This window comes from Manis javanica, chromosome 16 (genome assembly GCF_040802235.1).
Source record: "Manis javanica isolate MJ-LG chromosome 16, MJ_LKY, whole genome shotgun sequence".
Classification (NCBI taxonomy): domain Eukaryota; kingdom Metazoa; phylum Chordata; class Mammalia; order Pholidota; family Manidae; genus Manis; species Manis javanica.
In genome coordinates, this window is record NC_133171.1 from 12,455,554 (window position 1) to 12,474,242 (window position 18,689).

The 18,689-nt window shown below is 38.3% G+C and overlaps 1 protein-coding gene across 1 annotated transcript in view; it reads right to left on the reverse strand.

Annotated features, from left to right (window-relative positions):
- GMDS (GDP-mannose 4,6-dehydratase) overlaps positions 1–18,689 on the reverse strand; it is a 703,979-nt gene that overhangs the window by 119,132 nt on the left and 566,158 nt on the right. Inside the window, exon 8 of the mRNA XM_037011686.2 lies at positions 3,018–3,136. Coding sequence (XP_036867581.1) covers positions 3,018–3,136 — 119 coding nt within the window. The remainder of the gene's footprint in view (positions 1–3,017; positions 3,137–18,689) is intronic.

Sequence of the window (18,689 nt, forward strand, 5' to 3'; positions counted from 1 at the left end):
TCTTGACTCTTCCACACAGATCCAAGCTTCTAAGGAGTTACACTTTCCTCTGTCTAAATTTTTGCTGGCAATAAACCATCTGCTTTTGTCTGAAAAAAGTCCTTACTCACCTTCATTTTTTAAATAGTTGTCCTGGGTATAGAATTCTAGGTTGTAGGTTTCTTTCAGCAGTTTAAAAATGCTGCTCCATTGTCTTCTGCTTTGCACAGTTTCTGATAACAAGGCTTTCTTACATTTGTTTCTTTGTAAAAAATTCTCTATTTTCCTTGGCTGCTTTTGTTTTTCTCTTAGAATTTATTTTCAGTAATTTGATTATGATATACCCTTGTGAGATTTTTCTTTGGGTTTCTCCTACTTGGTATTTATTAAGCTTCTTGAGGATCTGTGATTCATTGTTTTCATCCAATTCGAGAAAATTTTGGCCACTATTTAATTATTTTGCTGGCCCCTTCTGCACTTTCCCTGGGACTCCAATTACAGATATATCTGATTGTTTGATTTTGTTCCACTAATCACTGAGAGTCTCTTCTTTTATTTTTTTCCTCCAGCTTTTTTTTCTGTATTTCATCTTGGATCATTTCTGTTATTATGTCTTTAAGTTCACTAGTCTTTTCTTCTACAGTATCTATTCTGCTTTTAATGCCAACAGTGAATTTTTCATTTCAGATACTTAGTTTTTCATCTCTAGAAGTTCCATCTGGATTTTGAAAAAAATATATATTTCCTCTCCTCACTATATTCATGTTTTTCTTAAAATACTTGAACATAATTATAATAGCTATTTTGACATCCTTGTATGCTCAGGCCATCATTTTTACTATTCTTCAGTCTGTCGGTATTGATTGATTTGGTATAGGTTACATTTTCCTGCTCCTTAACACTCCTACTAATTTTTGATTGAATGCTGAACACTAAGAATTTTATGTTGCTGCATCTAGATTTTACTGTTTTCTTTTGAGGAACATTGGACTCTATTACGGCAGAAGGTTTGTGTTCAGTTTGATCTCTCTGAAGTTTTAATTTAAACTTTGAGTCTACAGTAGCCATTACTTTAGGGACTAGTCCCATTACTGAGGCATAGACTTTTGTATTCTCTGAGTGATGAACAAGGTCCTCCATTATGGCTGGTTGAAACTCAAATGCCTCTCAGACTTGAGTAAGCTCTAACAAACATTCAATTTTTAGATAGTTCTTTGTCCATGTTCTTTGTCCAAGCTTATGGAACTTCTTCTTACATACTTACAACTTATTATTCAATACTGAATGGGATCCTTATGAAGATTTTCAGAACTTTTTCTTTGTGGATCCCAGCTTTCTAGAACTCTGTCCCACAACGTCAAGTTGCCCCAGGCTCTCTGAATTCTGATCTCTACCTCCTTAACTCAGCAAAACAGCTCTTCTGTACTGGAGTTCCTCTTCTATGCACATGGTCAGGATTGTGCCTCCAGGAAGAATGACAGGATAACTGCAGGGCTTACCTCATTTACATCTTTTCTTCCAGGGATCACAGTCCTGCACTGCCTGTTGTCTAATGTCTAAACAGTTGTTTCGTATATTTTTATTTATTTTCCTAGCTTTTTAAGATAGAAGGTTTAATTTGATTTCTGTTACTCCATCACAGCTAGAAGTAGAAATACTTTCTTATACATTAAAAATGAACCTCGAAAATAGTTTGATAGTTTCTCAAAAAGTTAAACATATAATTGCCATATGACCCAGGGATTCCACTCCTAAGTATATATCCCAAAGAACTGAAAGCAGGAACTGAAACAGATATTTGTATATGAATGTTCATGGCAGCATTATTCCCCAAAACCCAAAGTTGGAAGCAGCTCAAGAGTTCATTCACGGTAAACAGAGAAGCCAATTGTGCTGTTTACATACAATGGAGCATTATTCAGCCTTAAAAAGGAAGGAAATCCTGACAGATGCCAAAGAATGGATGAACCTTGAGGAAATTATGCCCAGTGAAATAAACCAGTCATAAAAGGACAAATATTGGATGATTCTACTTATACAGGTTACCTAGAGTAGTCAAATTCATAGAGATAGAAAGTAGAATGGGGGTTTCCAGGGCCTGGGGAAGGGGGATGGGGAGTTAATGTTTAATGGGGACAGAGCTTCACTTTGGGAAGATGTCTCTTGGAGATGGATGGTGATGATGGTTGCATAACATTGTGAATGTATTTAATGCCCTGAAACTATATACTTAGAAATTATTAAAATGACCAGTTTTATGTTATATGTATTTTGCCACAATAAAAAAATATATAGCCAAGAAAAGAAGACTCTTCAATCTATAATGATTTCTCACAAATCTTTCAGATACTGCAATAAAAATCTACTTCAAAATTCATGTAATGTATTAAGTAAATGATTCTGACATAAAGTATAGCATTGGCCCAACTGAAAACTCAAATGAGATCTGAGGATTAGGCAGTAGTAATTTATCAATGTGTATTTCCTGATTTTGATGGTTGTATTGCATTTATATAGGAGAGTATCACTGTTTATAGGAGATATACACAAAAGTCCAGGGTGATGGGGCATCAGGTTGGCAACCTACTCTCAAAGGCTCAGAGAAGACTATAATATCGGAAACTTTTCTTTTTTTTATGGTTTCAAAATTTTAAAACATGAAGTGGAAGTATTGAAAAGATTGTATAATGTTATCACTTTTACCTGATAAAAGTAGAATTTGCTGCAGTAAAATCATACTAAATATGTATAAACCATGATTTAAAAAAATTAAAATTTAAACAATATATATATAAAATAAAAGAAATAGAAATTTTTAAAAGACTGAGTTTAGATGGTGACAAACCTTATACATAGAACATAACAGGGTGGAATTCCGTGAAGAACAAAGTCCCTACTTTGTACCTAAACTCTCTAGATTGTTTTACAAAAGAGTAAAAGGGGAAAAAGACAAAACTGAGACAGAACAGCAAGCACATATGTACACTGCCAGCAAATGTCTGATAAATGACCAGAAAACAACCCACAGTTATACTTACACAATGGTTTTTCCAATGTGCAAAAACGACTTCTCTACAAATTCCCGAACACTATGGACCTCCCCCGTAGCGATGACAAAATCCTCTGGCTCATCATTCTGCAACATCAGCCACATGGCCTAGGAAGAGAGGCAATTCTAAGGTAAAGTCACAACCAGATGCCACTAGGGTAACACAATGTTATCAAATGCACATAACTGGAATGGACATTGTTAAAAGGTAAACTGAGGCACATTAAATTTTTCAGGTTTCTTTGAGCACATACAGATTTGAACAGGGTAGTGTTAAACCAAAGGTGTTTAGGAGGCTCTACCAACAGGAGCTAGGGGCAAGATTCTATGGAATAGACACTAAAGCAAAGAAATTATTTGATCGGCTACAGCTTATGCAGTTGGATTATTTGGGAAGGCAGAATTAGCTGTGACTGGTTGTTCCTAAATTTCACTTTCTTGGACTCAAGCGCATTCACTGTGCCTTAGGTTTTGGTTCACTTATGCAGGCTACCAAGGCATTAATAGCCACCTTAGTCTTACAGCTTATTCAAATACTCTAACAAGAGTAGCTAGAAATGACCATGAATTTAATACGAAATTCTAACCACTACAGTAATGGCTCTCAATCTGGGGAACCTCTCAGTGTAGGTGCCTGGGCCAGTCACAGACATTTGGACTTAGGAAACTGGAGAACATCTTTTAGGCATCTTGATCTTTAACACTCCAACTGACTCATGCAGCAGGTCCTTGGACTACAATTTAGAGGAACAAGATGTTGAAGAGTATCTGCAATGAATAACTTTTTAATAGTATATTTAAGAAAAGAAGAGTTTAAAAAGCATTGACTAATGTTCCCTCATATCATGTATGGAAGGTAAGGAAAAATCATTGAAAGGTAGATGTTCATCCTCAAAAATAGAACCAAATCTCTTAACAAAACATTTGAAAATTTATCAACGTGACAACATCAAAAAGCAAAGTAATCAAGACTCATTCAGAGAAAAACAATCCTGTAATGAATAGTGCTCCCACTTTTAAGAAGTTGCTGAGTGGCAACGCAAGCATTTGCACCGCAGTGAAAGATCTCATCAGGCAGTAAGGCAAGGTGAGGTCGTCAGTGGGTGGTCACACAGGTAAACATTTTCAACAGGAATGCAAAGTTTAGTTGGGTGACAGTGCAGCTGCGTGTTGAAGACACAAAATGGTGGCAACTGTCACCGCCCGGCTCCACTGACGTATAATAACTTTTATTAACCGTGTTTTATTAACAGTCCAATAGTTCCATAGCTTGGAACTGCATATTAACTTTAAAATTTTGTTTACATAGATAGAAGACACAGATTTTTAAAGAATTAAGTGTAGCTGGTATCTGACAACAACATGTCTAAGGAAACTACAAGCAAGAAAAAAAAGTTGATGCTTTCTTTCATCACTCCCAGCCACTTTTCAAAATAAAATAGGTAAAAATAATAGGGTCTTCGTTACAACACAGTCCGCAATGTCATATGCACTGAACCCTTGTTCTAATATTTAAAGAAAACTATTTTGGTTGATGTCTCCCCAGCTGCTACTGGCTAAGCTGAAAAACAGCTGGAATCAAGGGGGCAGCTTATTTTTTCTTAGAAAATGAAACCAAAAATGTATAACTCCTTTTTATTCACTTAAATCTGTGGCAACCTTCTATAAAATAAAAAGTAAATATTTATCTTTTACCTGAAGTTATTTCTTGTGAATATTTTGTATTTGGGGTTTACTAAAAGATTGTTTTAAATCTTAGTTTTGTTCTGTGGGAGATGAGACTTCAGGCAGTTTACAAGCCTTGCAAATGTGGCCACTGGATGGGACAATGCAATTGACTAAGGTCAGTGATACACTAAAAAGTAACTGATGAAACTGTCTTAGCTTAGAGAGTTTTGTTCACATTAACGAGCAATCGGCAGTTTCATTTTGCATGAAGAAGTCACAGTGATGAATTTAGTCATAACTTAAAAAATTTTATACTAATTACATTAATATTCATACTAAATTACTGTTTTATTGACCAGGGCCACTGCATGCTGTCAAAGGCACTAGGCTGAGAGGAAGAGAGGGGTCTGAAATGCAGCCCTGCTCAGGCCAAGCCCAGGGCTCAGCACCCTTTATTGTTCATCAGCAGCTCAGAGAGATGCCTTTGGCCTTGGGCACTAGCAGCAGCCTGGTAGGGGGCCCCTCTTTATGTCTCTCACATGAACTTCCTGTAGCCTAGAATGCCCTCTTCCCTCCTGTCTGGGAACTCCGACCTCTCCAAGATCCCATACAAGGGCCTCACGTCAAGTCCTTGGAATGAATTCCTTTATCTCACTGTGTTTCCTTGCCACCAATGGCACACGGTACGGTTGGCTTCCCGGGGCCTGCCCTTTGGCCACCCTTCCCCAACTAAGCTGACTTCCCACCTCCCCTGAGTACGGGCACACTTGCGCGAGCACGTGCATGCAGACACACATGCATGCATACACACACACACACACACTTTGTGGTTTTCTTCACAATACTTTCAAGATTTTTAGGAAAAATTAAATTATGCTTCTGGCTAGAATTTCTATTGCAATGTTTTTCTGAGGGATTAGTATATATACTTAAATGTGTTTTACTCAAATTTCTATTCTAAAAACAACATTTAAAATAGGTCTTTCAGGACTGCTGAGCTTATTTTATTTCTTTTGAAACACTATGTTGTGCTAGAATTGGTTTTGAAAAAAAATAGAAATTGGAGTTATGTGAAAGAAAGCAAGGGCTTGCTATAAATAAAAGGAGAAAATATGATCACCAGTTCATGGTGGATCACTTTGAACACTGGGCACAAGCTCCTTGGTGCCTGTTTTGTTCCCTGACAGGAATCTGGGAATCGGTAGGAGCCTCTCACTTTCACTGCGGCGAGTGCCAAGAATCTGCTCTTTTCTTTTCCATCAGACTATCTGCGGCCTTTGACCTATCAATTTCTAGGCATTTCCTCTAAAGTTCATATTGTACCAGACTCCAGTCTGGGAATGGGAAGGGAAAGGATATACAACTCCAGATTTATTTGTTATTATTGAATAGTTTACCGGTTTGAACAGAGGGAAAGGGCTTTGTTTAAATTTCCACTGACCATAATTAATGGTTATTGACTGGTAAATGAAGAACAGGTGACACTCTGGATTAGAAGATAAATGATCCTGTGCTCTGGTGTGATAATGGGTTAGTAATTTGCCACAAAGCCGAGGCCCAGGGCATGCCATCATAATGCTAGGTCATGTCCAGGACACAAAGGACCCTGTGTGAGCAGTACTCAGCCATCTACCTCCTTATACAGCTGCACACGTTGATCTGGTCCATTTAGTCTCTGACGGATGGCACCACTGAGGCAAAGGTTCACCACTTCTCACCTTCCTGTTCACATGCTGAACACATGACCCATGACACAGTCAGGGCACAATCTGTGATCAAATGGCCACCCAGTTTTGTCTTCTGAATACAGAAGCGATTTTGAGGTTACATGTTTTAGATGTCAATCATCTTTCTCTGTCTCTCAAGGAATAAAGAAGAAAAAAGATGATAGTCTTCCCACATTCTTTCAGTGCCCTTAAGGGTATGACTGATTTATCCACTTCCTCGGGTACTTACTTCCTTTCAGCCGTGACCTGATCACCAGGGCAAATGAAAAAATCTCCTGCTTTTTAATCCATCCCACAGAGCGAAAAGACAATCAGTTAAGGAATATACCAAGGCTTCAGATTCTTCAACATACAAACATCCCTTAGTGGAAAACGAACAATGCCATTTTCAAGTCATGATTCACATTTGTTTTGCTTTTAAGGCACATGAAGTTGAGGGGAAATTTGACTCCATACCATTGACATTTTAAGTCTAAGTACAGACGGTTACAAATTTTAGTAAGGTTTGGTTTGGACATGCCTCTCTTGTAACTCTACAATTAACCTGTCTGTTCTACAAATCTGATGTAGAGAAATCAAAATAAAACTTTATAATGAAAAAAATTCAAATGAAAATATTCCTCTCCCACAATCTACTCTTTGGTCATTCAAAGCATGAATGTGGAAGTGGACAGGAAGGGTCATTCCTCCTTCCTTGACTTGGTAGCTCTGTTCACAGATGGACCAGTGAAGGAGAACAGCCGAAGTGCATCACCACAGCTGACTAACTACACCTGATTCCATGCATGCCTTTTGGGGTGTGATGTGTGTTTGTCTTAAAAATTTGGATTCTACAGCTGCTTCCACCTCGCCATTAACCTTCAGTTCAGTATCCAAGCCACAAACACTTATTAACTGAGCTGTCATCCATGAATAACAAGATTTGTTAATCAAGGTTATGTTTAACTATGTTTATTTGACTGCTGCTTTTTCAGTCCTGTGATTTCGTGCTTTATGAGCTACTGTCATAAAACTAATCTAAAAGCAGAACTATATATGTTTCAGGAGAAAAAGTCTATGAAATAATTCTAAAAGAAATCCTGGGAATTGGAACAAATGAAAATTAAAATTTCTAATAAAGGATGCCAACTGTGGACCCATTCACATATGTTTTTGCCTTTAAATTTTGTCCAGTAACTGTTTTCATGGTGAGAGCCTGTTATTTACAGCTTGGGTCAGGACTTCCAAGCAGTCCTGTGCTAAGACAGGCCTTATGCTTTGTGGGACCCCCACAGGTAGATATGAAGTTAGCCTGGAAGAGTGCCCCTACTGTGACACAGTTAGGAAATTGGTACCAAATGACTAATAAAACTAAATCAACAAAATCATATAGCATAAAACCAAAGGCTGGATTTAAGGCCCTCTCAGTCTATTTTCTTCAAGGGTAAAAATACTGTTTGTGGATTCTTGATTAGCTGCTTCAGAAATTTTAAAGATGCGGAAGTACTGAACAGGAAAGAAAAATCTTTAGATAATAAATTAATAAAAACACCAAAAATCATAGAACACAATTTAGGATGCTATAAAGGTCCTGCTTCTTATTTTTGCCATTAACATATCATTGTACATTGTCATCACGTGCACTAATAGAAAGGCTATGTCAAAATTTGTCTTGCCCTTTATCCTTTTATTCCAGTCAGGTATACCAGTTTACAAATTCCAATGCTGGGGTTAGTTTTTCTCATCCCTGGAAACAATATAAAAACTAAAAGCACTTAGTCTTGTGTTAATCATTCAGAATCAGTTTTTCTGAGACACCATCTGTTCTTCCAATATGCAGGTTCAAGTTATGTATTTATTTGTTCTATTAATTTTTGAGTATATTTGATCTCTTCTATTTGTTCTATTTCTGTTCCAGGCATGCCAATTATGCATGTGTTGTATTTCTTTTCTTCTTTCTTCTATGTCTAGTATATCCTATCTAATAATTTTTAGGCTTGTTCATTTTCATATTATTGTATATGATTTCCTCCTACTGTTCACCTAATAACATCTATTTTAAATTTCATTGCTAATGTGGCTTCAGTCTCTGGAATGATTTTCATTTTCTTTCATAACTTTCCTGATTACTTCCAGCTTAACTCTTTCATTTATTTTCCTTAAGCCAGGGGTCAGCAAACTTTTTCTTAAAGGGCCAAATAGGAAATAATGTAGGCTTATGGGCATATGGTGTCTAACACAACTACTCAGTTCTTCTGCTGTGGCACAAAAACAAGCATAGAAAATACAGAAACGAGGATATGGCTGTGTTTGAATAAAACATTATTTACAAAAACAGGCAACTGGCCCATGGACTGTAATCTGTCCACTTGTGTTTTTAGCAAATTGAACAAAAATATGTTAATAATTTCTCTGAATCTATGGAGAACAATGATCTGATCTCCAGCTCCATATTTTTCTTTGAATGAAACTCCTCACAATACATGCTATTCATTTGTTTTGCCCTTTTTTTTCGCCCTACTCCCACCTCAGGAGGAGTTGCCTTTCCAACTTTTAGTACTCCTTGAATAAGGCTTATTCTTATTTGAAAAAGGATGTTTGCAGGAGAATCACATGAGAAGGAGCAGGAAAGTGCACTGAGGGCAGCCTGCAGCTTCATTTTAAACTTCTCCCAAAACTCTCTCATCAAATCATCATAATTCTCTGCCCCAGGAAATGGCTGCCCTCATGTTTCACTGGTTGGTTGGTTAGTGTGGTTCACAGAATAGCCCATAAATCACTGTGGTGCTGTTTGGCGATTACTGCTCCCCTCTGCCTCCACCCCAGGTCACAAAATGCACTGCCCCACAGCAAGGTGGCTGTGCCACAGACAGTAAAATAGGGTTTCTCCTTCAGCAGCAGCTTCCTGCCATTAGAGTATAAAGCTGGTGTCTACAAAGATGTTCTCCATTCCTATGAATATCATTTTGTAGCCCATTACAACTGGAAATTAATTTGAGCAAAATCTACACCCTGTATTACGTATATGTGCTCAGCATAATATATTCTGAGTGAGTGCATAAAGAATGATTTTTACCAGTTACATATATCCCAAAGTTATGTAACCATGTAAATAATACATGAAAGAATTTTAATGACAAATGCACATACAAATAAAGTTTGTTTCACTCGTCTAATGCTGCTGAATAAGCTATCCTAAAACTTGGTGATTTAAACCATTTTATTGCTCAGGATCCTGAGAGTGAGGAATTCAGGAGAGCTGGGAGGTGGGCTCATCTCTGTTCCATGTGGTGCTGGCCAAGGTGATTTGACTGGGGCTGCAGGACCCAGATGGCATGTGCTCCCATCACCCCCACGGTCTTTCACTATTCACCGGTCTAGCTCAAATTTCTTTATAAAGCAGAAGCTGCAAGGTGACATAAGGCCTTGGCTGGAAATGATCCAGTGTCACTTTCTCTACATACTACTGGCTATAGGGTCAGCCCAAAGGGGACACAGATCTCCCTCTTTATGAGAAGAGTGGTAAAGTCACACTGCAAAAGGGCATGTAGGATAGGAAGGATGATTACTGTCACCTCTAGAAAAAAATCTACTACAAGGGGGTGTCTTGTGATGACTGTAATATAAGCTGATTGTTTCAATATGGTAATGAAGTGACTACATTTGCTTTTAATATAAGCATTATTGCTTCAAATTATAGTTTCTATATAAGTTCTGTCTTTTGACATATATACATATCTATATCTATATATCTATTATATCTCTCTCTCTCTATATCTTTAACACTGTGTAGTGATAGTGAGGTTTATATGTTGGACAACAGTAATTCACAGACTAACACCTGGAATATGGAAACTCACTTTCAGGTCACTGTAATTTAACAAATGCTCTAACTTGGCCCGAACATCATCACTGTCACAACATACTTTCAAGAGTGGTTGTCCCTGGAGCATGCCAAGCCACCTACCTCAGCCAGGTGTTTTCAATTACTTGCTCCCACGTGCACACCCAGACAAGCCATTCTAGAATTAGTTCCTGGCTCAGCAGGAACAATATAAAAGCTCCAGGTATGCATCAGGAAGTCACCTTACACTCATGACCACCTGACTGCCCATCTCCCTGCTCCTGGCTCCTGGCTGTGCTGCCTACACACGTTCTCGGGAAGCCAGCTCTGACTCTCCAGTGACCTTACCCCTCGAACCTACCTGGTCACCTGCTTCTGCTCTCCATCTGATTCTGACCTTTGGAATCCAGCTTCTGGACTCATTCTAGCTCTCTTGAGTAACAGATCCTAGCCTTGCCATAGGTCTCCCAGTTCCATTATTAACAGTCATTGTTACCAATAAACAAAACCCATTATTCACACCATACTACATGTATTAAGGTAGACATAGATAGGACTTAACAAGTCTAATCTAAAACAGTGCTACCCAGTGGGAATATAATATAATTTAAGATTTTCTATTATCCACATTAGAAAAGTAAAAAGAAAAGGTGAAGCTAATTTTGTATTTAATCCAATATATATAATACTTTTTCATTTCAATATAAAATATTGCAAGATTATTTTACATTATTTTTCTATGTACTAAATCTTCAAAGTCCGCTTACAGCATACCTCAGTTCGGACTGGGCACACTTCAAGTGCTCAGTAACCACCCGTGGCCAGGGACACTGCATGGGACACTGCAGGCTGAAGAGCCGGCCTCATGAAGGAGGGAGGGCCACCTGCTGTGGTCTGCTGCCCTAATCCTGTTCACTCAGCCTGTCTGAACATGCTGCTGGGCTCACGGGGGAAGCCTTCTCGCCTTTGTGCCACAGACGGAAGAATAACCCCCCTCTCCTCCCTCCTTTGTAACTGTCTCTGCCTCCTGATTTCCTGTAATGACTTCATCAGTGATGTCAACGAGGAGAGCTTGAAAAGTAGTATAACCAGCTCCTAATTTACGATCGTCTGACATTTACATGCTTGCCCATGTACAAATGGGCAGTGATACCACACCACTGCCTCCCCAGTTGGGATACTAAGGGAATAAATAACCAGAGAACCACTTATGGGTACTTGGGTGCAGTGCTGAAGAGAGGAGGCAGGAACTCTCAAATTTTAGTGTGTGTCAGACCTAGCTGGAAGGTTAAAGCGCAGGTGCCGCCTCCTTTGGCCCCAGAATTTCTGATTCAATAAGGCCTTCTGACAAGTTCCAGGGTATGGAAGATGCTGCTGCTTTGGGACCACACTATGAACCACTGCTTCTTATGGCTGGAGCTCAGGCTTGTAATCAGGCCGCCTTTGTTTTAAACCCCAGTTCCAGGACTTGCTGGGCAACTTTTGACAAGTTCCTTAATCTTCTGGGGCCTCAGATATATAAGAGCAATAAAAGTACCTGCCTCATCTGGTTGTTTTAGGATTAAATTAGTTAATGTATGTAAAGAGGCTGGACCAGTGCCTGAGATACAGTAAGTGCTTGAGGACTATTATTTATCGAGATGATGACAATGATAACCACCAAGATTATGTAGCTTGAGAGGGTTATTGGTGCCTGGGAGGATCTAGCTCATCTCCATGACCAAACTTTTGCAACCCATATGGCATGGGGAGGGAAGATTGAAAGGGTGGAATGAATTTAATCCTGCTTCTGTTAGTCAGAGCCATAGAATTTTATAGCTGAAAGGAGCCTCAGAGATATTCTCATTCAATTCAACTTATTTCAAAAATGAAGCAACTGAGACCAGAGAAATTATGTGACCTACGTAGAGCCAGAGCCAGGACTAGATCCTTGATTCCCCTCTTGGTGTTCTTTTTATTGTATTACACTAGCATGTATTTTCCCAATGGGTGTGACTTGGAATATATTTTCCTGGAGAAACCATACTATAAAAATGGTTGTTAGAAATAGCTGCATGGACTTTAGTGGGCTAACCTGGGAACCTCACCAGTCAGTCAATAAATATTTATAGAATGCCTCCTAGGTGCCAAGCACTATGCTAGAGTATAAGAGTATGCCAGGTAGGGGTAAACAAGGTAGATGATGTGCCTGGATAATGAACTCTCAGTATCATAGGAAATGGGTTTTAAAAGTCCAAAATCTGAGTTAAGAAAGAACTTCTGAGATATAAACTCCAGGTGGTATCGAGAAGACGTCAGACATGGAAGCTTTCTGGAACCTTCCTCTTAAGCAAGACTATTCCTACCCAAAGCATTTGCTGAAGAAGTGGATCAAGGCAGCTATACTTAAGCCAAGTGACCTCTCCCTGTGCCTTCCCTCTTTCCCAACTGCCTTATCATGATGTAGACCTGACATACTCTGGGTCAATCAGCATCTCAAAGAAGTCTGTAGCAAAGGACCCAGAGACTGAATGAGCAGGTCAGCACTGAGCACTGGGAATGTGTAACTGTCACAGAGGGTTAGCCAGCCCTGGTAAAGCCAAAGTGGGCCCTGCAGGAGAAGTAGCTTTGCAGAGCTGAGCATGGAGGAGACCTAGTTGGGTTTAGAATTGAGAAAAGAGAGGCTACAAGGCTGGAAGGGGTGAGGGGGATGCACAGGCACACAGGAAAACAGACTTCACTTCCCAGTTCCTGTGAAGTACCCTCATGCTCCTTATGATATATCCCTTTTCACCAGAATTTTTTTTCAATTGGTTTCTGCTCCTTGTGCTGATGAGCTCAGGTGAACATAGCTAGAGACCAAACAAGACTTCCAGAACTTTGCTCTGTCTAGGAGCGTATGGGACTAATCATGTATCAAGCTCTGGACTCAGTGCTGAAAAGGCAGTTGCAAAGGGGACAAGGCACAATCTGGGACCACAGACTCTAAGGGGAGATGGCTATGTGCCCAACCAGCAACCAAATTAACACAAGGCTGAGGGGACTGGTGCTAGTAGGAAAGGAGGGATGGGAGCACAAAAGCAGAGACAATTACTGTACACCAGAGGAGCAGGAGAACCTCAGAGAATTCTAACTGGTCTGCTTTTTAATCCCAGGAAGCACTGATGGCCACATGTTCCATCTACGTAACTTTTGGGAAGCAGTGTTCCATTCAACTTGTTTATTTACACTTATTTCAAATGTGTTTCTGCACAACGTCTTCATTCATAAAAAACAGGATTTCAATTGAAAAGTCACTCTCCAACTCAGTACTTTTAAAATTATGCTTGAATAAATTTAGATTTAATCATTCTGCCTTTAATTTTTGGTTGCTACATATAAAAAATCCCAATATAAATAGTATCTAAGCTTTGTTCTTCTGGAAGGCTGAATTGCTCTTGACTTGGTATTACCCATGAGCATAATGTTTTTGTTATCATAATTATTTCCTAGATGCTGACTTTGTTATGTCCTTGATGGAAAGAGATGAAAAGGGAAGCATTTTATTTAAGAAAACATTTATTGTAACAGTAATATTGGAACCTACTGCTACAGGAGGAAAGAAACTTCAATACATGTAAAAAAAAATAATTTAGAGAGAGCAATTCAACATGGTGAGGTAAGAGGTGAGACAGAATTCCTCCCAAAACTACATATTATATGAAAATACAGTTAATACAACTAATCCTAAAAGAGCAACATGAAAGAAGGCTGCACCAGACTGCATACACCTGGAGAACAGAGCAGACCTCATGAAACAGGGCACCAGCACTGCTCCCCTGCGATCCCCGACCTCACTACAGGGGCTGAGCAGCTCCAGAGACTAGAGCTTCAGGGCACTAGAGTGCACCACATAGAAATACGAAAGGTCAAAGGAACGTGGTTCAGACCAAAATCTCACAAATGCCAGAAAAAGGGCCAAATGAAACTGAACTCACCAATCTTCCTGAAAGAGAGTTCAAAATAAAAATCATAAACATGTTCATGGAGGTACAGAAAAATATTCAAGAACTCAGGGATGAATTTAGGATGGAGATTCAATCATTAAGAAATTCCATATTTGAAATGCAACATAAAATGGAGGGATCTAAAAGCAGATTAGATGTAGTAGAAGAGACAGTAAATGCAAGAGAAATTAGAGAAGAGGAATACAAAGAAGCTGAGGCACAGAGAGAAAAAATGATCTCTAAGAATGAAAGAATATTGAGAGAACTGTGTGATCAATCCAAACAGAACAGCGTTCAGATTATAGGGATACCAGAAAAAGAACAGAGAGAAAAGGGGATAGAAAGTGTATTTGAGGAGGTAATTGCTGAAAACTTCCCCAATCTGGGGAAGGAGATAGTCTCTCAGGCCATGGAGGTGCACACATCTCCCAACACAAGGGACCCAAGAAAGACAACACCAAGACACATAATAATTAAAATGGGAAAGATCAAGGATAAGAACACACCTTTAAAAGAAGCTAGAGAGAAAAAAAGATCACATACAAAGGAAAACCCATCAGGCTATCATCAGATTTCTCAACAAAAACCTTACAGGCCAGAAGGGAGTGGCATGATATATTTAATTCAATGAAACAGAAGGGCCTCAAACCAAGAATCCTCTATGCATCAAGGTTATCATTTAAATTTGAAGGAGGTATTAAAAAATTTTCAGATAAGCAAGAGCTGAGAGAGTTACCTCTGATAAACTACCTCTACAGTGCATTTTGGAGGGACTGCTATAGATGGAAGTATTCCTAAGGCTAAATAGCAGTCACCAGGCAAAGTAAAACCACAGTAAAGAAAGTAGAACAGTTAATTACTAAGCAAATGCAAAATCAAATCAATTACTCCCAAAGTCGATCAAAGCATAGACAAAAGAGTACAGAATATGATACCTAATATATAAAGAATGAAGGAGGAAGAAAAAGGAGGAGAAAAAAACCAAAGAACCTTTAGGTTGTTTGTAATACCATATGAAGTAAGATAAATTAGACTGTTAGATAGTAAGGGAATTACCGCTGAAAATTTGGTAACCATGAATCTAAAGCCTGCAATGGCAATAAGTACATACCTATCGATAATCACCCTAAATGTAAATGGTCTGAATGTACCAACTAAAAGACATAGAGTTACTGAATGGATAAAAAAAACTAGACCCGTCAACATGCTGCCTACAAGAGACTCACTTCAAACCTAAAGACATACACAGACTCAAAGTAAAGGGATGGAAAAAGATACTTCATGTAACTAATATGGAGAAAAAAGTAGGAGTTGCAGCACTTGTATCAGACAAACTAGACTTCAAAACAAAGAAAGTAACAAGAGACAAGGAAGGACATTACATAATGAAAAAGGGGCCAGTCTAACAAGAGGATATAACTATTATAAATATCTATGCACCCAACACAGGATCACCTACATATGTGGAACAAATACTATCAGAATTCAAGGGGGAAATAGAATGCAATGCATTCATTTTAGGAGACTTCAACACATCACTCACTTTGAAGGACAGATCAACCAGACAGAAAATAAGTAAGGAGACAGAGGTACAGAACAATATATTAGAAGAGATGGATCTAACAGACATCTACAGAACACTCCATCCAAAAAGCAACAGGATATACATTCTTCTCAAGTACACATGGAACATTTTCAAAAACAGATCATATACTAGGCCACAAAAGGAGCCTCAGCAAAATTCAAAAAGACTGAAATTGTACCAATCAGCCTCTCAGATCACAAAGGTATGAAACTAGAAATAAATTACACAAAGAAAATGAAAGAGCCCACAAACACATGGAGACTTTATAACATGGTCCTAAATAATCAATGGATCAATGACCAAATAAAAACAGAGATCAAGCAATATATGGAGACAAATGACAACAATAATTCAACACCAGAAAATCTGTGGGATGCAGCAAAGGCTGTGCTATGGGTGACGTATATTGCAATACAGGCCTACCTCAGCTGAGAAGAACAATCCCAAATGAACAGTCTAAACTCACAATTAACAAAACTAGAAAAAGAACAAATGAGGCCCAAAGTCAGTAGAAGGATGGACATAATAACAATTAGAGCATAAATAAATAAAATTGAAAAGAATAAAACAATAGAAAGAATCAATGAAAGCAAGAGGTGGTTCTTTGAGAAAATAAACAAAATAGATAAACCCCTAGCCAGACTTATCAAGAAGAAAAGAGAGTCTACTCACATAAACAGAATCATAAATGAGAAAGGAAAAATCACTATGGACACCACAGAAATACAAAGAATTATTAGAGAATACTATGAAAAATTATATGCTAACAAAGTGGACAATCTAGAAGACATGGACAAGTTTCTAGAAAAATACAACTTTCCAAGGTTGACCCAGGAAGAAACAGAAAATCTGTATAGACCAAATATCAGCAAGGAAAATGAATTGGTGATCAAAGAACTACCTAAGAACAAAACTCCTGGACCAGATGGTTTCACTGTAGAATTTTATCAAACATTTAGTGAAGACCTAATACCCATCCTCCTTAAAGATTTCCAAAAAGTAAAAGATGAGGGAATACTCCCCAACTCATTCTATGAGGCCAGCATCACTCTAATACCAAAACCAGGCAAAGACACCACAAAAAAAGAAAATTACAGACCAATATCCCTGATGAAAATAGATGCAAAAACACTCAACAAAATAGTAGCAAACTGAATTCAAAAATGTATCAAAAAGATCATCAATCATGATCAAGTGGGATTCATCCCAGGGATGCAAGGATGGTACAACATTTGAAAATCCATCAACATCATCCACCACATCAACAAAAAGAAGGACAAAAACCATATAATGTTTTCCATAGATGCTGAAAAAGCATTCGACAAAATTCAACATCCATTCATGATAAAAACTCTCAACAAAATGGGTATAGGGGGCAAGTACCTCAACATAATAAAGGCCATATATGACAAACCCACAGCCAACATTATACTGAACAGCGAGGAGCTGAAAGCTTTTCCTCTGAGATTGGGAACTAGACAGGGATGCACACTCTCCCCACTGTTATTCAACATAGTGCTGGAGGTCCTAGCCACAGCAAAGAAATACAAGGAATCCAGATTGGTAAAGAAGAAGTTAAACTGTCACTATTTGCAGATGACATGATATTGTACATAAAAAGCCCTAAAGACTCCACTCCAAAACTACTAGAACTGATATCGGAATACAGTAAAGTTGCAGGATACAAAACGAACACACAGAAATCTGTGGCTTTCCTATCACTAACAATGAGCCAATAGAAAGAGAAATCAGGAAAACAATTCCATTCACAATTGCATCAAAAAGAATAAAATACCTAGGAATAAACCTAACCAAGGAAGTGAAAGACTTATACTCTGAAAACTACAAGACACTCATCAGAGAAATTAAAGAAGATACCAGTAAATGGAAACACATCCCATATTCATGGATAGGAAGAATTAATATTTTCAAAATGGCCATCCTGCCTAAAGCAATCTACAGATTCAATGCAATCCCTATAAAAATACTAACAACATTCTTCAATGAACTAGAGCAAACAGTTTGAAATTTCATATGGAACCACAAAAGACCCAAAATAGCCAAAGCAATCCTGATAAGGAATAATAAAGCTGGGGGGATTATGCTCCCAGACATTGAGCTCTAGCAGAAAGCCACAGTAATCAGAATTTGTTAGTGGCACAAGAACAGACTCATAGACTAATGGAACAGACTAGAGAGCCCAGATATAAACCCAAGCATATATGGTCAGTTAATATATGATAAAGGAGCCATGGAAATTCAATGGGGAAATGAGATTCTCTTCAACAGCTGGTGTTGGCAAAACTGGACAGCTACATGTGAGAGAATGAAACTGGATTATTATTCTAACCCCATATACAAAATAAACTCAAAATGGATCAAAGACCTGCATGTAAGTCATGAAACCATAAAACTCTGAGAAGACAACATAGGCAAAAATCTCTTGAATATAAACATAAGGAACTGTTTCCTGAATGCATCTCCTAGGGCAAGGGACAGACAATAAAAAATGAACAAATGGGACTACATCATGCTAAAAAGCTTCCGTACAGCAAAGGAGACCGTCGCTAGAACAAAAAGGCATCCTATAGTATGGGAGAATATATTTGTAAATGACATACCTGACAAAAGGTTAACATCCAAAATATATAAAGAACTCACATGCTTTACCACCCAAAAAGGAAATAACCCTATTCAAAAATGGGTGGAGGATATGAATAGATAGTTCCCCAAAGAAGAAATTCAGATGACCAATGGACACATGAAAAGATGCTCCACATTGCTAATTATCAGGGAAATGCAAATCAAATCGCAATGAGATATCACCTCACACCAGTTAGGATGGCCAACATAGAAAAGACTAGGAACAAAAAATGCAGGCGAGGATGTGGAG